This window comes from Cryptomeria japonica, chromosome 3, assembly GCF_030272615.1.
Source record: "Cryptomeria japonica chromosome 3, Sugi_1.0, whole genome shotgun sequence".
Classification (NCBI taxonomy): domain Eukaryota; kingdom Viridiplantae; phylum Streptophyta; class Pinopsida; order Cupressales; family Cupressaceae; genus Cryptomeria; species Cryptomeria japonica.
The window spans coordinates 252,143,271-252,168,717 of NC_081407.1; the positions used below are offsets into that span (position 1 = coordinate 252,143,271).

At 33.0% G+C, this 25,447-nt stretch overlaps 1 protein-coding gene across 1 annotated transcript; it reads left to right on the forward strand.

Moving 5' to 3' along the window:
- The first annotated feature begins 23,471 nt into the window (after window positions 1–23,471).
- Window positions 23,472–25,057, forward strand: LOC131037417 (peroxidase 4-like). Its single transcript, XM_057969562.2, has 4 exons — window positions 23,472–23,737; window positions 23,841–24,032; window positions 24,226–24,391; window positions 24,497–25,057. Exons 1-4 carry the CDS (start codon window positions 23,531–23,533, stop codon window positions 24,880–24,882), a joined length of 951 nt encoding a protein of 316 aa, XP_057825545.2. The 5' UTR covers window positions 23,472–23,530; the 3' UTR covers window positions 24,883–25,057.
- The last annotated feature ends 390 nt before the right edge of the window (window positions 25,058–25,447 follow it).

The window sequence follows — 25,447 nt, forward strand, 5'->3', positions numbered from 1 at the left end:
CAAAACATATACAAAAAAACACATAAGGGATTCACTAACTATGGGCTCAAGATGCTCAAGTATGATAAATAATGTATATCAAGAATATTTGTATTCAATTGACTTAATCCCCAAAATGTAGTGGAACTACAAACACAATGGAAGAAGAGCTCAACTATCTTTTTGAGTCAACATGAAAGAGACCAAAAAGAGATTTCAATGCTTTGCATCATCCCCAAGTAGACAACACAAGGCACAACATAAGGAAGAATTGAGATACAAATAGAGGAATGTCACAACAAGTTCAACCTCATTATTACCTTGCACCAATGGATTAACAAGGGTCATTCAAAGGGAACCTAACATAACACAAAAAACATATCAATTAGAACATCAAGGGGAAAGCATATTATGAACAAGAAAACACACAAAAGATAAACCACAACACGAATGAATCTAGTCAATAAAATCATCTACCTCCCAATCTTGCTTAACATCATTTAGGGATGGTGGACAAGATGCAAGAGGAACCACTTCAAACACAATAGATTTAGATACTAAAGGTTCTAAACAAAGACCATTCTCTAATTATGAGTCACTTTGTTTGTCACTAGGAGCTAGGGTTAATACTTTTGAAATATGTGAAGATAACTCATGCTTAATCTCAACAAGCTCATATATCTCATCAGAATCATTAGAATCTAGATTGTTAGAATGAATAATATTACCATCATCCATATTATCATCTAGATTAATAGAAATTAGATCTCTAATATAAAAATAAGTTGAACCATTATTTTTCTTAAGCATTATAAATTTAGGTGATTTGATTTGAACTTCCTCTCTAGGGTTTGGTGAGGAAATGGTTTGGGAAGAAAGCTCACAAGCCTTAGCATGAAATCTTCATTGGTGTTATTGTGCATAATGATTCCTTTTAGTTTTACTCAAGAATTGTGAAGTTTCTAGATCAATGGACATAGGCTTCTTTTCTTTCCTAATAAGAGGAGGAACAAAAGAAACCCCAATAGGTTGAGGGAGACTTTATTCCATGAACTTTCCTCTATAGGAATTAGGAGGTGATACAAAGGGATATATAGGAGGAATAGGGCTAGGAAGAATACCAAGTCCATTATGAGGAGGGATATCCATGGGTGTAGGGTCTCTAGGTTTACTCAAGGACATGATCATCTCATTTTTCCATTTATTTTAAGATAAGAAAAGGATGTCATTCCAAGGCTTAAGAGGCTCAATTTTTTTAGGCCAAAAGAAATCAAGAGTGAAGTTTCCATGCTTCGTAGTGGGTTGGTAAAGGCTATGATTAATTTTTATGATATTTTCATTATGAGGGAATTTAAAAAATTTATCGATTGTAGAAGGATATCTTTCATGGAAGAGAGGTAAGGATATCCCAACTTCACACAAGACTAGTTCAATGTAGGAATAATAGTAAAGGTGATATCTAAGCACAATTCCAACCTCAATGGGGAGAGTAATAGTAGGAATATTAGTGAAATAGAAACCATCATACATATTGAACACAACATTAGATTTATCATATGTAATTTGATGCAATTGTAAAATATAATGATATTTTTCAGTAATCATATTCAGTATACACACTAGACCAATGAACACCCCTCGTGAGAGTTTGGCCATCTAGTGCAACAATAGTCTCACTAGGATAAAAAGTAATGCATAAGTCTTTTCGTGGTGTAGGTTTGTCAACAATGTTCACAATGTTATTAGATTATATACCAAGTTCATTGAGAGAAAAAGCCAAAGACTCAGACTCAACAACATTGGTAGAATGAGAAGGAAATGGATTGGTAAATATTTGGTGGTTTTTATTAAGAGAAGCTACAAATTTATTCTCTTTGTCATTGACACCAACTATGGATATAGTATTTTATGGAGGATAGATTCAATGATTTGGAGAAGTGAGTTCTCAATCCCGACAACACCCTGAAGAAAATTGGAGAACAAAGCCAATAAAATTTTGAAAGCCTATGCCAATAGCTTTAGTATGATGATCAGCAAACTGGAACAGGTCCAATAGGAAAGAGCACTATTACCGAGGATAAAGTTGTGACTCTTGAAGGGGGGACTAATGGTCATGGAAAAAGGACTCATGCTAGTACTAGGAAGATGACCCAGCATGCCAAGGGGCTGGAGGATTTAAAGAGTGTTGTTGCCTCTATGGTCTTGCTGGAGCAAGAAGCAACATAAACCTTTCTTAGGTTTTTTTGCTCGTGGCGGTCCTTTAGTTTTCTCTGTGTTGTCTCTCTACCTCTTTTAGCTTCTTCCTAGATTTTTGTCTTTGCTAGTTTTTTTTTTTTTGTGTTTTGATCTTTATAGCTAGTCTTTAATGCCCTATCTTTTGATTATCTTTCTATAAAAGGGTTTCGGGGCCCTTTCAAAACCAGCTTTTCACTTAATTGAAAACTATGGATATAGTATTGTTACCAATGAATTCTTAGTATCATGGCCAGGTTGATGATGACATTGGTAAAAATATTTAGGCTCATGGTTAAAGTAGGAATGGTTTAGAAGTGTCAATTGGTTTGACAGGAGGAAGTTTCAATGTGTTAGCATTCATTAACCTTAATATTATACTATTCAAAGACTCAGAAAGAGAAGTTAATTCTTTTCTAAAGTATTTGGATAAAGGGGCTACACCTAATGTTGTGGCTACCACTTGAGTGTTGGTGTTGTCATTTATCTTGATGCATCCTTTGTTGGGTACTCCCACTCTTATCAATTAGAGCCATTCAAATTGACTCACTTGAAATTGATAATTATGAAGCACTACACACAATTGTGTAAAATAAGTAAAATAAGAAAAAAAAACTTATGTCTAATGTATCTCTATAAATTAGCAATAAAAAATATTTGAACATCATGATCATGAACTTGATAAGAAATTTGAGAATGCAAATTAAATGCACATCTACCAATAAAACCAATCACTTTTTCTTTAACTTCTTTCTTACAATGAATCAAATTTATCAAAGTAATATCAGGACCAATGTTATTTTAAAATTATTGAATGAAAGCATTTGCGAATTGTGAAAATTATGTAATATAATAAGGAGACAAATAAAAATACCATTGCAATGATTTATCTCTAAAGGTTATAGTAAACAATTTAATCACAAGTCTTTGGTGATGAGCAAAAACACTGCACAAAGTTTGAAATGTCTTCATATGAGTGAAGGGGACACCTTTTCCATTATACAAATAAAATTGAGGAAGTTCCATATGCTTAGAGGGGATCACATAAGCAATGGCATCAAATAGTGGGCCCACTTTGTCAAATGTGGGAATATTAAACTTGGATTGAGTTATGCAAGCCAATTATGTTGTAAGGATGTAATATTTTGGGCTAGATTATTAATGGTTTCTTCAATAGATGAATTGAAATTGGATTAGATTGTGATGGAGGAGTAACATTGTCGCATGTTGGTGGAGGTTGAGAATATGGAGGGGGGACATTTTGGTATGTAGGTATTGAAGATGGTTGTCAAATAAGTGGAAGACTCACAGAAGGAGGTATGTAAGAATATTAATTAATTGGATTGCCTCCATGACTAACATGTGTAGGATTAACATTTTTTGGAAGTACACATGATAGAAGATGTAAATGTGGGCACACTAGGCAAGGATGTAGGCATATGAATGGAATGGTTAACTTAACTAGTGGGTTGAGAGTAACCAGGGACTTTAGCATAAATTTTATTGGCATAATATTAGTGTCAACAATATGACACACAACAAATCCATACCTATCTTATGACTTTGCACCATTATTTTTAACCCTTCAATCAAGGGGATTGCCTCAGTTTTAAGGTATTGTTGACTCATCCATTATTGAAGATTTTCAAATTTGTTGTCAATCTTCTCCAATTGGTCAATGGTAACCCTAGTTAGTGATTAACCCATGTCATGAGAAGTATAAGAAGAATGGGAATAATTGATGCCATTTGTTGGATTAGTGGAATAACTAACATTCTCATGGAATAAGTTCTCCAATTGAGGCTCCATATCCTTAGTATTTAAACCTTGGGAAGCCTTAAGTCTTCAACTTCTTCTCAAGTTGGTGTTGGAATATTATATGTAGGACTAATGGTAACAAAACTTATGCACAAAGGAGGGAAAATTGGATGCAAAATTGAAAAGCGAAATTAACCTTGATGAATTAAGAATTTTGAATTATGATATTGAATATTAGATTCCTCTAAATCTGAACATAACATGTCATAATAATCAGATCTGAAAATACAACTAAAAATTTATGGAACCCACAAGTCATTTTAAGAAAAATAAATTAGGTTTTTTGTGAAATTAATCACTAAATTTATGTAATTCAATTGAAAATAAGATTTATGAGTGCAAAAAATATTATTGAAGTGCATATAAATCAGGTCCAAGAAAATAAATTAGAAACAAGCATGAAAGAAGTTGGATTCACCAAAATGTATTGGATGAAATTTGGAATTAGGGTTTCAATTATGATTAATAAAACCACTAATAAGCCAAATTTACCAAAAAATTGAAAGAGGAGTGAACATAATATATCTAACCACAATCCAAACAAGGAAAGGGCTGAAATTTTGATTGGATTAACTGGTTGTTGATAATTATCCACTTTCTTAGTTGAATTTGGAAGGTAATCATGAAATTAGTGTAAAACCATGAATAATTGAAACAAAATGTGAAAAATAAACTAATCCATATATCCCATGAAGCCACAAACTAAGATGTGGGTGAAATAATATTTTTCAAACTAATTACCAAAATTTTAGTCTATTTGTTTTAGACTAGGTGGTATAGATTTGCCCTAGTCCTCTGAATTTTTCTTTGTCGAAAGCTATACCTGTTAATCCTTGTCAACTCTATTGAAATCCAAAAGTATAACTCTTGAACCTATTTCCTCTACACAAAAATAAAGGGAAATATGCTGGGGATAGGGATTTTCCTTAAGTCAAACCCCAGTTTAGGAATTAACCTTGAAATTGAAATATGAATTGAAATGGAAATTACTGCTAAATGCTTTCCTTTCGAGGAAAATGCTAGATCTGAAATAAAAATGTTTTTATTTGAAATGTATATCTTGATGAAGTTTTTTTTTATCCTCATGAAAGGGTTTTATGATCTCATGTAGAATGTCTTCAAAAAAGGTTGAGCATGGATGCCATCTTGAAATCATAAACTTAACTTGACTTATGCTTCAATGCTTGATGAATCATTGATTGCTTGCTCACTTAAATTTTGATAAAGAATAATTTGGATGGCTTAGAGGATTCATCATAATTTAAAATGAGAGGGGTAGATGTCCTTTTATACTTGATTACTTGAAAACTAATTAAATTTGTAGAGTAGATTGTAGTGCCCTGCCAGGAACCCTAAAGGAAAACAACATAACTAGGCAACTAAAGGGTGAAATAATTTTTTTTTTAAAGATTAAGTGCATTAATTATAACCAGTGCACATCTAATAACACAACAAAAGACTAACACATGATTTCCTAAGGGTTACTAATGAAGATTAATCGTAGATTATATTAACACCATGGTTAATCCAATTGTCCATTTAATTAGATAAAGTAAATGCTTAAGTTCAAAACTACACATACATCTAGATTCCATAATGAAAGAAATCAAAGTATTCCAATGCATTCAATTTTCCATAAATCATTTATACATAAGATCAAAGCAACTAAATTAACATACATTCCACTATATCCATAAATACATGGCTTCCAAAAATGCCACAAATAAAAAGATACAATAAGAAGGTTACATAAAAGTCTAATACAATGACCACAAGGTCTCAACTGAATAGTGATCCTGAATATGAGCTGGTACATGAACCACGAACCAAGAAACACCAGCGAAGCCTTTCCTCGCCTGAAGATACAATCCAGAATATCCGATGGGAAGTGGCACTACCACTCGACCATGTGATCCCTAAATGGAACCACCCCACCGTGCTAGGAGATAGTAGAAAACCCTCAAGCAAGCAAAGTAAGACAAGTACAAAAGAACTACAAGACTCCGCAAATATCCATGTGACTCAACTCACAAAACACTAGTGACTCTAAGGAGAGAGTGTCATCGCATAGCTTAAGATGGATACCATGGTACAACCTCCATAGGTCTTGGCCCCCATCCTGGGTTATCTTGGTAACCTCTCCCGAGCCTCTAGTTCCAACTAAGTCTCATGCGAACCCTACCAATCCTTTTGTGAAGAAAAGGTGGTAAGTTTTCCATTCCAGGCCTTCTTGTAACATTATGAGCCTTGTACAAGCACTACACCTATGCACAAGGTACATTATCTTAATTAATATTTATTCTACCCACCCCCTAATCAATTATTAGGTTATCACTTTATAATTGACTTTCGCCATGTTATCTTGTCATCCACTTTGGGCACGGCCCCCGCCTGAAAGCCACTCTCTCTCATAGGACATTAATAGGAAAGTTCTCTCTTTGAGAACTCTATGGCAAAACAAACAGCCATAACTAATCCTGACAAAGCACAGGCGAAGGATACACAATCACTAACCAAAGACTGACCATTTGGACAAAAACACAAAATGGCTCATATCACTAGGGTTATACAACAACACCTGGCCAAGGAGACATAATAACACAGGACATAATAATTGTATTTCAATATTACAAGAAGATTGGGTGGAATAATTTGAAGTAGAATGACTAATGATGTTGCTATAAGGAAATAGTTTCAACAATTGCAACTTGATCATAGTAGCTTAGACAATATTTTCTAGAAGGCCTATGTTTTGTGGTATAAAGAGATATTATACTTATCAAGAATAACACTCTCAAACATAATATTTTAGAATATCTTTATGATTATCTAGTTGGGTTTTGGACAATACTTTTGAAGTCATATCATCGAGTCAAGAAAGTTTCTTTTATGGAAGAAACTAAATGTAATCTTAATAAAATTGTAGTAGAATGTTTACTAAGTCAATATAATAAAGGGGAGATAGTTAAGGAACTAGGTGTTTTTCAACCCTTAGTTATTAGTAGCCAATCTTAGGAAAATTTCTCAATTGTTTTCATTAGAGGGATTCTTCTATCTAAAGGTAAGAATTTCATCACAGAAATGGTGGATAACCTTACTAAATATGACAATTTGATTAAATTATCTCATCCTTTTATAGTACAATGACAAAATAGTTTTTCTAGTATATACAAAAGCTACATAGTACACAAATGTTTATTATCAGTGACTAATAATATTTTTAGTAATAGCTTTTAGATATATTTATTCTCTTTTTTGGTGCGCAACCATCTTATACCCAGTCATACCATCCTCCATCAAATGGGAAAATTAAGTTGATTAATATATTCTTGAAAGGGTATCCATATAATGATACTTCATACAAGTAACCTTAATGGGTAGACTACTTACCACTAGTGGAATGGGTGCATAACACTTCCTTCCATAGTTCATTAAAAATTACTCTATTTATGAAATTATATGACCATCCTCCATCTATCACATCATCATTGAGGGTGACATACAAAATCAGAGCTATGGAAGGCCTCACACATCATCAACCATATGTAATTTTATGAGTCAAGAAAAAATTAAGCATAGAACAAAATAGAATGTGTAGCATCATAAATTGTGGCTTCATATAATTTTGTACTCGCCTTGACCTCACCTTGGCACTTTGACTTTTGATGCTTGATGTATGTTCTGATTTTTCTCACACCATTCACAATCTTGCAAATTCATCATGTTCCCTACCTTTCCTCCCAAACTAAGTCTTCATTTCCTTAGTTCTAGCTCACGACTAGGGTGCCTAGCACCTTGGTCTCAATTAGGGCCCATTTTGGGTCCCCACAACAGTCACCTCAAGTGAGTAGGGAATTTGATCCTATGTCAATCTATGTAGTGCCCTACCAGGAACCCTAAAGGAAAACAACATAACTAGGCAATTAAAGGGTGAAATAATTTTTTTTTAAGGATTAAGTGCATTAATTATAACCATTGCACATCTAATAACATAGTGGAAGACTAACACATGATTTCCTAAGGGTTACTAACAAATATTAATCATAGATTATATTAACACCATGGTTAATCCAATTGTCCATTTAATTAGAGAAAGTAAATGTTTAAGTTCAAAACTACACATAAATCTAAATTCCATAATGAAAGAAATCAAAGTATTCCAATACATTCAATTTTCCATAAATCATTTATACATAAGGTCAAAGCAACTGAATTAACATACATTCCACTAACATAATATTACAATATCCATAAATACATGGCTTCCAAAAATACCACAAATACAAAGATACTATAAGAAGGTTACATAAAATTCTGATACAATGACCACAAAGTCTCAACTCATGAAAAATGTAAACTTGATGATTCATCTCCTTGTTCTTTAAGTTCATTTTTATCTTTCATGTCATCTATGCCACTCATCAAATCTTCATCAACATCTTCAAAAATGAAGGTCTTCATTTATGAAACTAAGGAGGGTATATGCAAAGGTTAACTCATGGCTTCCTCTCCATCAGTTATAACTGCAGATTGTTTACCAGTCCTCAAATTTTTGACTTCATCAATTGAACCATCCTATTTTGTGATTAATGATGAGCAAATAGAAATATCTTCCCCACAAAGAAAATCATCATTAGAAGCACTAAGATACCAATTTAGAATAAAAACCGTATGGGATTCATCTTTGTTCCTCTCCTCTTCATCACTTTCTTGAAGCTTGGGTTGCATGGAAGTCTTGAAATCATTTATTTCTCCTTCAAGCTCCTTGCTTTTAGACTCATGGAAGACTTCTTCCTTTCTATGGGAATATTTGTAATGCTCATGGCATCCACATACACAATCTTCATTTTCTATCTCACTCACCTTTAGATCTTTCTTTTGACAAGCATTCTCATGACCCGATATACCAAAATCTTCATTAACACATGCATATTGTGATGGATCATTTTCAAAACTTGGATTGCTAGACAACTCATCAAGAATGTGTTCATCACTAAGAAAATAATTCTTTCTCTCATCATCTTTCTTGAAATTTTGCAATGTTTGAAGCAAAGAAGGATGCACTTTGACAAGAGAAAGTGTTTTATTTCCATAGAAGCTTTTCAAAAAGTCAATCTGTATTGGATCATTGAGAATCTAATTATTTTGAGCAATAGGTGTAGGAGAAAGATTGCTATTATTGTCTCTCATTGATTCTAAATATTGTTCACTTTCAAATGTGTGACCTCTTTTTGATAAAGATTGTTGATCATGAGCAAGAAAATAGTTCCCTCTTCCATGTTTCTCTTCAATCTTTTGCAAATCTTGGAGTAGAGAAGGATGAAGTTTATTAGGATCAAGTTCCTTTCCACTATAGAAGCTCTTCAAGAAGTTAACTTGTTTAGGATCATTAAGAGTGTGATTTTGTTGAGCAATAGGTACAAGAGAATAAGAAACATCTAGTTATCCATCATCGATTCAAGTGAATAATCTTGAGCAAGAAGATGACTCTCTTTTCCATCTATTCCTTCTATCTTGCAACACTTGATGTAAGGAAGGGTGAATCTTATGAAGAGTAAACTGCATGCCACCATAGAAGCTCTTCAAGAATTCAATCTATATAGGCTCATCAAGAAATTTCTTCTTTTGATATGACTACTCTTCATCATCACTTTCACTATCACTTTCTAATTTTCCTTTGTACCAAACCATTATCCTACATTTGATCTTTTAGATAGAGTCACCAACCTTCACTTCGAAGAAGGTACCTTAAAATTTCCAAGGAATAAAACACATTTGTAGTTTGATTCCCAACAGAGTCGCCAAAAAAGTTGTTGGTAAACAGATTTGTCATTGTGATTGATTCTCCAAATTTGACCTTTTTCACCGAAAGATGAGTGACAACCATTCCAATAGTTGGAGAGATTGTAGTGAAACCACAATCTTCGTCTATGTTTGAGAGGGGGGGGCTCCCTCATATGAAGGGGTTTTTTAGGATTTTTGTGTACTTTTAACCTGAAAGTACAAAAAGGAGAGAAAACTAAACTAAACAAAGATGAATAACAAAAACCCCAATGGCAGACATACAAATACACACTGAGATTTTAAAATAGATAATGTTTAGAAAGGGGATTTAAGAACAACACAAGTTTAATATGCAATGGCAAAAGAAGGATAACAAATCTCAACATATGAGGAAACAAGTTATCTTATCACATTCAAACCAAGGTACTAGGGTATGATTGTATTTCATCATTTACATATATCATTCAACTGGAAACCAATGGATCACATAGATATACAAGGGATTATCAATTTAACATACAAGAAATTGATAATAATAATTGAGAACACATTCAAGACATACAAATTAAATGCATTTTTTATTATTCTTTTGAAAATATACAAGTTCAAAAGCTTTGAGTACAAAATGTGAAAACCAAAAATTCTCCAGAATCTCCCCTCTATAAGAGTCTCCTTCTACAATGCACAAGCCTTGTATTTACAGGCCTCACAAAATAACTAATCCATAACCACTTAGAACAACCACTTTGGTTAACCACTTAGGACAACCAATTGAAAAGAAATTTGTTTTGTAAATTGTGGTTTAAATCTATTTTCAAATTTAAAGTTTTAAAAACATTTAATAGACAAATAATGCATTTTGTAACTCTATTACAAATGCTAAATATTTATTTCCATGGCCTCTACAAGTGTATTTTTCCAATTTCTAATGCTTTGTTCTAGATCTAATTGTGCTTACTACACGACCCTTGCCTTGTGTGGGTATACGTATCTCTAAGATACTCGTCACTCAGTTTGTGTGCTTTAGAACATCACCTTTTATTCTTGTCTTTTGGTTGACCTGTAAAATTTTTAATGGCTGCCACCTTCTTGTTTCAGTGGTAGTATTTCTATATATTTACCTTAGCCTGCATAAGTGTGTATCATTTCTCTTGTTTTGCATGTAAAAGTTTGTAGTTTGGGCCGTGGATAAGTCGGACAATCCATTGAAGGCTGTATACTTTTCCGTCAACCTTGCATAGCGTTGATTCCTTTATCTGCAACACGTATCACGAAATAAGTCTTTGGAAACAAATGGATTCTCTATCGCTATCTCATGTGCTTTATCCATACTTCTAGATAAATGCACGTAAGTCCATCTTAAGTCTTTATCATGCTTGTGAACTTTATATATAAATAATAGTTATTTTCATTTCGCGGTGCTCTATGTTGACATACAAACGAGTGTGCATTTGACTAAATCAACAGCACATGGGTGTTGAATACTTGTGGTCTTGTAATTCTATTATATTTTCATATATCCTTCCTTATTAGCTAAGATAATAAGCTGGTAAATTATATCATTTCATATAAGTTTGCTCATTTGCCGATAGGCAATTCCCTGTGGGGTTGCACCTCCACCGGAATTGTCTCACGCCGCAAAATTGTCACTTTCCTGTTGTCGCCGAATTTTTTTCCGAAAGGCTTTCTATGACAGATCTTACAACATGTGGTTAGGGTTTATATTCCAACTGTGGTGGACATTGATGTGGTTGCCTACATGTGGGTTGCATATCCATCTAGAGGTGTATTGCTGGCAAAGACCGCTAGTAATTAGAAGAGATCAAATAAATCCGTAGCTAAGGGGATCATTCCTCGTCCTCCATTTTCGTTGGAGGCAGAGCATGTAGGTGGGTGGTGGCAACTAGGAATCTCAATAGTTTTATTTGCTTCAAATCTAGTATTGCTTTCATTCATCTTTTCACTCACAGAGCAGAGAAGAGAGGAAGTCGTTTGTGTTTTCATGGCAAGTGCGGTCACATGGGCCCTCTCTCACCCTTTTACCTGTAAGGCAAGCTTCCATTGCTATGCACAACGTGCAAAACCCTATTCCGTAAACATTGGATGGTGTAGCCATAGGCAAAGGGGATCATGGACCCTTGCCTTTGCTCTTACTAAACTTGCAAACACACAGGAAAAGGAGGAGGCAGTGCCCTTTCCACTGCGCTTGCAAAAAGGTAACACCCTTTTTATTACTATAATCATTGCTATTCACATGCTCTTTTGTGTTTTTGTGTTTGCACTTTCGAGAGGCATCCCAAAAATAGAAATAAGTGTGACTTCAAATAAGGGCCTCCTTGGAACTGTAGTCCTTTATTTATGTGGAGAGATATTTAAAAGAGTTTTATGAAGCGACGAGATTGAGTCATATATTACAAAACATACAATTTTAGTCCTCTTTGATTTGAATGATATTTGTGCTCAAATGTCATTTTGATTAATTTAAACTCTTTATAATTATGTCTGAAAATTGAAATAAATCGTTAAATATCATGTGAAACATCCTCAGATGTGTTCTTGTACATGTGTGCACACGTCATTTAGCATTTCTTCATTCTCATGATGTGTCATGATGTCTGAATCGTCACTGTTTTTGAGACTTTGAGTGCATGGTTTTAAATAAGAATTTTTGGTTTTAAGCAATGATGGAGGGTGGAAAGGTGAAGTATTTATGAAGGAAAATAAACTTTCCCTAAATTTTAGCTAGGCTAATCCACTAAGATGCATGCACTTAAGTATAAATTAACTTAGATTAAACATGTGGTAGCTAAATATTATAAATCAGATAATTGCAATTGCTATTTTGGGGAAGTAAATGAGGAGGAGAGATTTACATAGTTCCTGGAATGATTGACGCCACATAAGCCTGCTAATGCACTGAAATCAGAATGCCTCGAGACTCAAAATGTTAGTCTCTACCTATCCTTTACATGTTGCTTTCTGATTTTCATGATCCTCTGATGTCTACTCTGTTGTAAAGATTGCTGGTATTTAAAAGTACCTCTAGAGGGTTGCTAGATCATAAAGGGGATGTGGTCTCCCTCATCAGCCTCTACAAAAGGCTGACTTTATGGTTAGATTAAGGTTTAGTAAGTTGCAAGAAAGCATGCAAATGTCCTACACGATGATCATGCAGATTCAAATTCATCATTATGCACAAAATCAAAGTAATTTGTTATTAATTTCTCCTTGAATGCTCTAAGAATGTTAATGAGCTTGACTGAGAGAGGATGTAAGATGAATGGAATTTAATGCTTTTAAATACAAGTTCATAGCAATAATCATGCAAACATGTATTAAATCATATCAGGGCAAAAAAGGAAAAGGTAAGAGTTGGTCCAAATTTGGATTTTGGAAATCAAGGTTCAGATCTATAGGCACAGGATTGATCATGGTTTTGTAGGATTGACCCGGGGCAGGGGAATGGTAGGATCTAGGCAAGGAATAAATGCTCAGGCATGGGGTAAATAAAGGTGTGTGGATGCTAATAAAATAAGAATGAAATGCATAGGAACGAGAGATGGAATGAATGTGTACAGGATTGAGGAATGAGCTAAATATTACACAAGATTGTTCCATTTGTTGATATGTTATTGCATTAAGATACTTTCTCAAGATGGGCTCAAAATAAATGGGAATAGGCATGGGTATGCAAATTCAGCATTATAGTATTTAATAGTTGAAAATAAATAAAATAGGCTCTTCTAAATTAGTTAGGGTACATAAATGCAATAAAGAAATAATGATCATATTACTCTAAATTAAGGAGCTGAGTGTAGATACTAGACACACCAAACAAACACATTAAAAAAATGGGCAAAGAGGATTATAGTACCGAGCTTTGTTTGTGATAGGAAGATATTTGGCTTTGACTTGCACTTAGTGATCCAACTTTGAACTCCGCTTTTAGATGTGAAACCATGAAGCTTGGACAGATTGATAAATGAACTATGCTCTGTCTCGTTCAATCCCACACCTACAGTTCTGGTCTTTGTGGTTGTGTTTTTTACCCTTTTTCTGTGTTATTTACCTTGGTTGACGACCTTAAAATCTGTACTTCTGATCTTTAGAATTTTGTTCATCTATGATACTTGAAATGTGTGGTCCCTGGAAACATCATTATAACTTGTTGAGCTAGGAGAGGAAGGTGACCAACTTCCCAACTTTTTCTTTAGTCAATCCTTGGATTGATTTAATGATTTTGATCAAGTTGGAAGACACGCCAAGCAGAAAATGGAAAAGTCAATCTTTCCTTATGTTTTTCGATGTTGATGCAATGCTCTCTTGTCATGCCCCCCACCATAAGAAAATAATAATAATATAAATATAAAATAATAAATATAATAGATCACCCTTATAATCAATACAAGTTCTGAATAAAGAAAGCAAAGGAATAATAATCATTATCGGTCTGCATTTTTCCTTGAGAGATATTAATTATCATTTAGCCTTAGTGGTGATAATTATTGTATGCTAAGCAGAAACCCCTTATTATCCTTAACAATAGTGATCAGGAAAGGGCAATGGTTGCAAAGTGAAAGGGCAGAAATTGCATAAGTTGTATCTTTTCAAGACTAAGGGTTGTAACCCTTCCCACCTTGGAGGGTATGAAAGGAGGAAGCTTCATTTGAGGAAGGCATCAAGTGAGAATTGGAAAACAAAAGGGAAATAAAGGTATAAGGCAGAAGTAATATTTTGTTTTGCAATTATATTTTTTGAGATAAGTTTGAATATAATATTAGATTATGAATTACTAGATTTGTAGATTTACTTTGCAGAAATCAAGTAATTGCTATTTGTAAGTACTTTATTTGCTTTTCCTTTATGATTATTTACTAGCAAATGCATATAGAAAATTCTTATAGGAAATCAATTTTGAATTTATTATAAATGGCTTGCAAATAGGAAGGATGACCAACTTTTTAAGTTCATGAGATATCAAGCACACCACCTCCAGAGGGATGGATAAGAGATTTTGCCATGCTCATGGGCTTAAGTTTGAACTTGTCATTATTCTAGAAGTCTTACTGCCAGAATCAGTTTCCAATCATTTTCAAATATAGATTTTCTGATTACACTAAAATGATCATTACTTCCAGTATTTGTGTGGCTTTCTGCCAACAACCATATTAATTCAGTCTAAAAAAATGAATACTTATTTTATTTACTTAAATTTATTCCTTTTTCTAATCTATGGATGATCTTTGACATTTGCAGCCCATTTGCAAGTGATCTAAGTATCTTGTCTTAAATACATGCATTTTTCAGGCATGATGTTCTTCATCTTCGTCTGAGAAATTGCTATTGGTAGTACAAATTGGACCTTTCTGAGGTCCAACCGCTAGTTTTAAATTCCTTATAAGAATCCTATCTAACTAATTTCTTGACTATGTTGAAATAGTAATAGGAAAAGAAGGATCAAGTTATCGTCATCTTCTTAGCTAACTTTTTCAATTAATTTAGTAAAATCAATAATATTAAATTATTGTTCTATGGTTATTATCTTATCTTGTTTTCAATTAATATTTTTTCTTATATTGATAAGCTTATCATAAATAATTTGGTCAATCTTTGTTTGGATATGTTTCTAACCCATCAAACATACAATTTTATTATAAGCACAATTGTTAACTATTTACATCAAAAATCAAATAGTTTGATATTCAATTACATAGATCATGGAATTTATTTGACATTACTTTCATAAAAGAATTATTAATAGTTTGAATATGATTTTAAGTAATACAATTAGAAAATTCTAGATATCAATGTTGTTTTGGTATAAAACCATGATAGTTAACATATTAGACATGAATGCAAAATTACTAGTTTGGAAAGGATATAATTAAGAAAATGTCTTTATTGTGATGTGACTAAGCCATAATAGTATCTATAGTAAGTATTCTATAAACCTTCATATATTTGTATATTATAAAATTCATATCATTGATAAGTATATAAAGTAAGCATAATTTTTTAATAAGTGAGAATGTGTATTACCATGTTGTTCTGATTGAGATTGGCTCGAATCATTATATAAAGAGGTTATGTATTGAACTTTGATATCATTGATGTCCAATATTCTTTTCTTGTAAACTAGTATTAAGTTTCAAAAGAGAAGGCAATTTTGATAAGAATATATATGCATAGGTTAATGCTTGAGTGATTGCTTGTTATTTTGTCAAAGCAAGGTTTCTTTGAAAACACATTGACTTAACAATCTTCTTATAGATTGAAATGTTATGATTGACCCATTTAAAACTAGAGTAAATAATGCAATGTGAGTCCAACAATATTTTCAACAAATGATAGAATTGACATAAGACTTGAAGTATGTGATTATAATGCTTAGTCTAATCTATAGAATTGGGAATGACAAAGATCTTTGTTTGTCTTTAGTAGATATAGTTATTTATATCTATGTTATCACCTTGACTTATTCAAGTTGTGTTCTTTGATCTAAATGTTTGATATATGATGTTTAAACTTTATTTTATATCTAAAGATTGAACTTATCCAATAATAATTGTCTGAATGAATTATCCATGGTTATCAAGTAGATATCTATAGTTGCATTCTTCTGTATTCATTTTATTTTGAGGTCAGATGGGTGTCAAATATAGAGTAACAAAGAAGACCAAGTTTCTACTTCGATTTTACTTACTAATAGTCAACCCAAAAAAATGCTTTGGCCAAAGCTCGATAATTATTAGTAAATATTTACTCTTTAATTCTTCGTTTTCTTTCACTATGTCATATCATGATAATGATACCTTAAAATTTTATAATGTATATAGAATGTTAGATATATCATGTTGCATTGGATATCATCACTCTTGTTAGTTTAAGATTACCAAACATCCTTATGCCAGGTTGGATACTTTTCATTTTAAAATTTTTGGGGAAGCATATGCTATATGGTTGGGTACCAAATCACTCCTAAAATGTTATAATCTATGGTGTACTCATGTGGAGGTTGCACGTTAGGAGTAGAAATCAAAATTGCTCAAATAGTTTGTCAAAATCTAATAACATATATGTATTCTTGTAATTTGGGAAAATTCAATTCAATCAAGATCTTTACAAGTCTTAAATTTGAAGTGTCTACCCATTAAATACAATCTCCATTTATTCATTGTATGAAGAATAATGAACATTTCCTTCTCATAAATGATTTTTAGTACAATCTTAGAATATAATTAATGACTCTCCAAAGTGATGGGCCTACCCTCCTATATGAGAACTAAAGATATATGATTACTAGAAGCATCACTATCCACAAAAAAATCCTTGGGGAAGTGTGTACTAGATAATAGTTGAATGGTACATAAATTATTCTTCAATCTTCCAAATATTATATTATGTAACTCATTTCATTAAAAAGGCGTACTCCTTCGATAGAGTTTTGAGGAGAGTTTCTGTATGGTCTTACCTTTTTAGAAACCTCCTATAGTATCCAATGAGTCATAGAAAACCCCTCAATTTATTCATGTTTTTTGGAATATGTGTTTCTATAATGGAAATTTTTTATAGGATTAATCTTAACCCCTTTGTGTTATACAATGTGTCGCAATTATTCCACCTATTGAGACCAAAAAGACACTTAGAAGACTTAGTATAGAGCTAGTGATCTTTTAGGATTTTTTATGCTTGATCTAAACAATCGAAATGGTTTTTAAAATTATTTCTATAAATTAATACATCATCAAAGAATACTAATATAAATTCCCTCAAAATTTTCTTAAAGATGGAATTTATCAACTTTTAAAATGTAAATGCATTGTTCACAAGACCAAATAGAATAATGCATGACTAGTAATTACCCTTATGATTCCTAAATGTTATCTTGAGAATATCTTATTCCTTAATTTAGATTTTGTGATAACCTAACCTAAGATCTAGTTTCATAAGAAATATAGGGCTATTTAGTTCATATAGTATATAATTAATGAATCAAATAGTAAACTTATATTGGATTTTGTACATGTTAAGAATTATATAGGCTAGGAACATGTGTCAAGTTTGATCTCTTTTACATACCATCACCACATGAGAGGAGTTAGCACTTCGTGTATGCTTGATCATACCAACCTCTAACACCCTTTCCAATAAAAAAATGTATATATGAATATTTGTAATGTAAGAAGCTATGTAGTAACGAAAGAAAATCTAAGAATATTTTATATAATTTGCATAAATAAAATGCTGAAAAATTCATGAATAATATTTTTTCAATATTTAAATTATTTTAAACAAGAGATAATAAGTACTCATTATACTTCAATTGAATGAATTACAAGAAACAAATAAGTAAAATTGTACTTCTTCTCTAACATAAAAATTATGCTACAATTAAGCAAGAAGGGTTTAAAGCTTACATAATTTAGCTTTACATTTTGGAATCCTTGGTGGGTTTGACATCAATGTCATATTCTAGGATTTTGGTAATCTAGTTCGCTCTCTTCTTTGTAATTTCGCCTTCCATTATATATTTCCTGACTGAAGGGTGGGTGACATACACAGTAGTCTTATTACAGGCCATAAAATGCCTAAACTTTTTTAGGCCTTTGACAATGGCCAAAGCTTGCTTTCCAACAAAAATGTATTTAGTCTCATATTGCTTCATAGTTTTGGAATGGAAAGCTATGGGGTTCTCACCTCTTTTGTCTGCATCTTTCTGGGTTAGAACCACAACAATGCTATAATGGCTAGAGAAAACATATATTATAAAATCTTTAGACATATCGGGGTTGGATAGCATGGGAGCTGAAGAGATGGCATCTTTGATCTTCTCAAAAGTCTCTTTAGCTTCAGGAGTCCATTTAAAATGTGTTTCCTTTTTAAGCATTAGAGTGATGGGCCTCACCATCCCAGTAAAGTCTAAGATAAAGAGGCTAACAAAGTTAACCTTATCTAGGAAGGACTGAACGCCCTTTTTGTTGACAGGAAGAGGGGGCTCCTTTATTGCCTTCACTCGATCTGGTTCAATGGAGACTCCTTCTTTTGACACTATGTGCCCTAGCAATTTTCCTTGCAGGACCCCAAAGATGCATTTCTTTGGGTTTGAGGAGATGTCAAACTCTAAAACACTTCTAGAAAACTAGCTCAAGATGATCGAAGTGATCTCCTTTGTGTTTTGAAAACATGATCAAGTCATCCAAATATATGAGGATGATTTAATTAATGAGCTCCTTGAAAGCCAAATCCATAGCTCTTTGAAAAGTTGCATCGACGTTTGACAACCCAAATAATATTTTTTGATAAGTGAATGTTCCCCATTTGGTTGTAAAGGTTGTCTTATGTTGATTTTCTGGCTTTACCAATACCTGGTTATAACCTGAGAAACCATCCAACATCGAGAATATCTCTGACCCCACTACTGTTCTTAACAATTGTTCTATTGGTGGCAAAAGATATTGGTTTTGTAGAGATGCTTGGCTCAAGTCCCGGAAATCTACACAAAGTCGGATATCTCTATTCTTTTTCCTGACTGGCACCAAATTGGATACCCATGTACTATGTTTGATGGGATAGATGATCTTTGATTCTATCAACTTCTTCAATTCCTGAGTCATAAGGAACTCAATCTTCTGATTGACAGGTGTTTACTTCTGTCGGACCGACTAGGCCCCATCAGTGAGCTCAATGGTGTGTTAAATGATGCTAGAATTGTACCCTTTCAAATATTCCTATGATCATTCTAGCATGCCCACATATTCATCACAATATTGAGCCAGTCTCTCTTGGTCTTCTAAGGGAACTTCCTTTCCGACCTTGAGTATTCTCTCGTTCCCTATTGACATTTTTGCGTAGTCACCTTTATCAGCTGTAAGTTTTTGTTTGTCATTTTTGGCATCATCATGGTCAAACAAGTAAAAGTCATTGGACTAATCTAGCTAGAAATTTTTTCCAAAAAATTTAAGATAATTTTTAGAGGGAATAATTTACCAAGAATCACAATCTAAAATCCGAAGTGTTAGCTTATAGAAGCACCCCTAGGTCTAGGGTGCCTAGCACACTAGTCTAACATTTTCCAGCTCAGATTCCAATGAAAACTTCCATTGTCTATATCTCATTTTTAAACCTATACTTTTCTTATTTCATTTAAATCTACTTTTGTCTATTTATGCTAAATATTGTGAATTTTGCATCATTTAACTTAGTTCTTGTAGATTCACATCGAATTATATCAAACACAAAACTAGAAAATAATTATACACAACATCTAGTTCCCCTTTAGGACAAGAGTTGGATCTTGGTGGCTATTTCCTACAATGAATAATATTGATGTGGATCTTAGTTTTGGTCTCTAGGCTAGGATTGATTTTAGTAGGTAGTGTAGCTTCATTTAATAGCATATTCCAATATTAGGATTAGGGAATCAGGATAGGGCTTGACTTGCTAATGAGTCAATATGTTGGATTAATTTTTTAATTGGTTTTATTGTATAAATAAACTATTAGAGATTTAAACTTTTAAAATTTGGTGGAAATAGGTACCTATTAAGGACAAAGCCTCAACTTTGACACTAGTAGGTTATATGGAGAAATCAATAGTCTTGCAATTTTTAGGGTTGGTGGAAATTTGTAATCGATTAAGGAAAAGGCTTAAAATCACCACCATTATCAATCCAAAGGTATAATCTTGCCAATTCAACATTTCATTTCAGATTTAGCCTCTTCTCTACAAGGGGTAAGATCTTCTTTCTAATAAATTGTAGTTCTAGTGGAGGTTAATACCTACCATTTGTTTGACTTATGCAAGCCCCTATATTGGACAACCATTTTTCTCTCTTCTTTATGTGTAGGTTATAGGTCCAACTACTAAAAGTTGCAGATTTCTAGAGAGTGGACTTAGAGACATATTTCCTAATTATGGACAAGTAAAAATCATTGGACTAATCTAGTTAGCACATTTTTCCAAAAAAATTAAGATAATTTTTAGAGGGAATAATTTACAAAGAATCCCAATCTAAAATCTGAAGTGTTAGCTTATAGAAGCACCCCTAGGTCTAGGGTGCATAGCACACTAGTCTGACATTTTCCAGCTTAGATTCCAATGACAACTTCCATTGTCTATATCTCATTTCTAAAACTATACTTTTCTTATTTCATTTAAATCTACTTTTGTCTATTTATGCTAAATATTCTAAATTTTGCATCATTTAACTTAGTTCTTGTAGATTCACATCAAATTATATCAAACACAAAACTAGAAAATAATTATACACAACATCTATCTCCCCTTTAGGACTGGAGTTGGGTCTTGGTGGCTATTTCCTACAATGAATAATATTGATGTGAATCTTAGTTTTGGTCTCTAGGCTAGGACTGATTTTAGTAGGTAGTGTAGCTTCATTTAATCGCATATTCCAATATTAGGATTAGAGAATCGAGATAGGGCTTGACTTGCTAATGAGTCAATATGTTGGCTTAATTTTTGAATTGGTTTTATTGTATAAATAAACTATTAGAGATTTAAACTTTTAAAATTTGGTGGAAATAGGTACATAATTAAGGACAAAGCCTCAAGTTTGACACTAGTAGGTTATATGGAGAAATCAATAGTCTTGCAATTTTTAGGGTTGGTGGAAATGGGTAATTGATTAAGGAAAAGGCTTAAAGTATAACCACATAAGATAATACATTATTTAGTGTTCAAACTATCATATCTCAAGAAGTGGAGATGAATGAGAATGTGTACAAAGGGATATGATGGATTAGGAAGTATGAAAGTACAAAAAATAAAAATAAACACTTATACTTTAAACAAGATTTTAGGCTTGAAATCTTAGAAATACTAAAGAAATGGTACCAAGGGATGGGGAACACAAAAATCTAAGACAACAAAATGAAAATAAAAATTAATATGGAATTAAGTGGTTTTTTAGGATGGGTAGGGAAGATATACAAGTATGGACAACCTTGAAAGCTTTCAAGGTCAACATATAAAACACCAAGGAAACACCCAAAATAGCCTAGAATTAGAATCTTTATGGACTTTTTCTTTTTTTGATACTTAGGGACCTAGTTCGAACATCTTAGATCTTATATAAACAATGGATCAAATATGACTAAAGCACATAAAATGGAAGGAACTCAAACAATAATGACAAGATAGATTTGAGTCCTAACACTTGACCAAAATCAAGTTAATTCATCTTTAAAATAATGTCGTGTCTATAAAATAGTTAATGAATACTCATTTGTGAAATTGAAAATAAAAATTTGATTATGTTAGATTCTAAGTATGTCCATATATTCATAGATCAAGAATTCTAAAATTGAAAGTCCATGCCATATTTTAGGTAATATTAGGCCAACAAGAAAAACCTAGATTTAGAGAGCAATACTCAAATTCATCCAAGCGTAAACTAACTCGATCTTGCCATGTGCCATATCTTATCGTTATGGAACCATGACACTCCTTTGTTACCAAGAGATCATGATTCTTGTTAGAGGGAAAGTTAAAACATCATATGTAAGTGCTAAACTTGTCTACAAAGATTAATGCTATGGAGCTGAAATTAATTTTATTCATGTGAAAAGAGATTCATGTACACAAGATTCTTTGGAGCAAATATCAATTAACAAAATTTGTTTGAGTGGTCTCAAAGTCCCGCATAACAAAAGAAATAAGTCTATTTAAACTAAAAAACTTAACCAAAATGATGATCACCATTAACTTATTTAGATTCCCATTTCACATCACTTATCATTATAGAGCCATTGTAATTGTCTATTACTAAGAAAGCATGAATCTTATTAGAGAGAAGGTCAAATGACCAAATGGAAGCACTAAGCTTGTTTGCAAGGATTAACTCCATAAATTGAAATCAATTTTATTCATGTGAAAGAAGATTCATGTACACAAGATTTTTTTGAAACAATATCATTTACCAAAATTTGTGCATAAATTGATTTTCTTTTCAAATCTAATGAAACTAACACAATAAAAATAAATAAATTCAATAACTTTATTTATTTATTATTAAATATTAATACCGTACCATTCAATTTCATTACTAATCTAAAGCCACTTAAGAACTTTTTTTTTAATTTAAAAATTGGACGACTGCTTTAAAAAGAAACCTTTTTTAATAGGGAGCAAAAGATTTAGGACGGAGCACTTACAAATATATCCAAACTCCTCAACCTTGCACTTTGCTTTGCACGAAACATTTTATTACGTAAAGGAATTATGACTTTGACAAAGTAAACGACAACTTAGAATGAGTATGGTGCGCTCTTTCCACGCTCCCACCGTTTCAAACATCGAAAGGTCAAAGGCAACGTGTTTGGGCGGCACCACTCAACAACTACTTTGAAAAATTTATTGCATGGTGGACTGGACACCATTTTCTATGATTGATGGCATGAAGGAGCCCTCCCTCAGTAGTTAGCTTTCTTAAAATATCTTTAAAATCTCAGAATCATACGGCTGTGGGGCATCGTATGTTGAATTTGTGTTCCAGTTGGATTCCTTCCACATCGACCATATTTTGTGGAGAGGAAAAGTTCCTCCAACCAAAATCTAAAGATTATACACTCCATCGAAGCTCTTCAACCATTATAAAAAGCTAATACTCTCATACCATTCCACACAACAAATTTGATTCTGCTCTCGAACACAGAACTATCAATACAGTTTGTTTATTGGGGCTGCTTAACAATCAGTCATGAGGACTAATAGCTTGATTGCATGTATTGGTTTGGTAGTCTTGTGTTCGAGTCTTGCCAATGGGCAGCTCAGTTCAACTTTCTACGATAAGACGTGTTCCAAGGCACTCTCTACTGTCAAAGCTGCGGTGAAAGCAGCGGTCGCCAAGGAAAAGCGCATGGGTGCATCGTTAGTCCGCCTTCACTTTCACGACTGTTTCGTTAACGTAGGTTTATCGATTTTCTTTTACGTTTTCTGGACTCTTTGTTACTTAGTTTTTTGCCTCAATATAACGTTTTTTCTCTTAAATTGTTCTCTGAATTTTTCAGGGTTGTGATGGGTCGATTCTGTTAGATGATTCATCAAACATTACCGGTGAAAAAACTGCGAGGCCCAACGCAAACTCAGTTAGAGGATTCGATGTGGTTGACACCATTAAATCTAATGTGGAGGCGGTGTGCAGTGGAGTTGTGTCTTGTGCTGACATTTTGGCCATTGCTGCTCGTGATTCAGTGGTCGAAGTATGGAATTATCCCTTTTACTTTGTTTATTTTTTCGAGCTATCCTAAATCCTTAGTATTAAGTGTGGGAATGATTGAAAATAAATAATATTGCTATTAGTATTAACGTGGGAGAAATTAATGAGAATAATATTATTTTAAGAGGGAAACAATATTGCTGTTAATCATAAATAATTTTGTTTGGCATGACCAGTTAGGAGGGCCATCATGGACAGTACAACTGGGAAGGAGAGACTCAAAAACTGCAAGCCTGAGTGGTGCAAACAGCAACATTCCTGCACCCACATCCAGCCTCAGCGCACTTATCTCCTCTTTTAGTAATCAGGGTCTTTCCACAAAAGATATGATAGCCCTTTCAGGTAATTTAACATTATATATATTGAATAACAAGTTTATATGGATATCAAGCTATTTAAATTGGCATCTGTGTTAACTAAAGGAACGGCTGTTTTGATTTGTTTCAGGTGCTCATACAATTGGTCAAGCGCGGTGCACCAATTTCAGAACTCACATCTACAATGAAACGAATATAAACAGTGCATTTGCCACTTCTGTGAAGGCTAAGTGCCCAAGCAATGGTGGTGACAATAACTTGTCGCCCTTAGATGTGCAAACGCCCATTGCGTTTGATAACAAATACTACGCAAATCTGAGAAGTCAGAAAGGACTTCTTCACTCTGACCAGGAGCTATTCAATGGAGGCTCTGCTGATTCTCAAGTTACAACCTATTCTAACAATCAGAATACCTTTTTCAGTGATTTTGCAGCGGCCATGGTGAATATGGGAAACATAAACCCTCTCACTGGTAGCAGCGGAGAAGTCAGAAAGAATTGCAGGAAACCCAATTAGAATATTTGCTGAGTTGAATAAAGTTGTGCATTAAATGAATGTCATAATATGTAGTTGTCGGAGACTGTGTCCTTGTTTGGAATTTATCACCACGTAGCATATTTGCCACATGCGAAGCATTGTGGGAAAATAATGTACCGAGTCCATTTAAATTATTATTGGCAATATAGTTTACTATTTTTCATGTCCTTTGGTAATACGCTTCTGAAAAATATATAATAAATGAGAAAATAATGGACGTGAACTAGCTAGCGCAATGAGAAATAAAGTTTGAAGAGATTAAAGAGCATATATCAATTTCTTTATTATTAGTTTTTGCCGTAGCATTGAATATTCAAGGTAGTGCACTTAAATAGTGAATAATAGTTTATTTATCTTTTTGTAAAGTAGAGATACATAATTTTTAAATAAAAAAATGTTCAAAATTATTTATTAATATTGTTGGTTTAAAACTTGAAGCGACATGGACAGATTTATCAAATTGATAACATAAAATATGTTTTTTGACAAATTTTATGATTTTTGAGCCATTTTTTTTGCCACTACTGATTACGGGTTTAAAGCT

Coding starts and splice junctions, on each gene's coding strand:
- LOC131037417 (XM_057969562.2), top strand. CDS start 23,531: ATGAGGACTAATAGCTTGATTGCATGTATTGGTTTGGTAGTCTTGTGT. Junction 23,738..23,840: donor TTCACGACTGTTTCGTTAAC/GTAGGTTTATCG, acceptor TGAATTTTTCAG/GGTTGTGATGGGTCGATTCT. Junction 24,033..24,225: donor CTCGTGATTCAGTGGTCGAA/GTATGGAATTAT, acceptor TGGCATGACCAG/TTAGGAGGGCCATCATGGAC.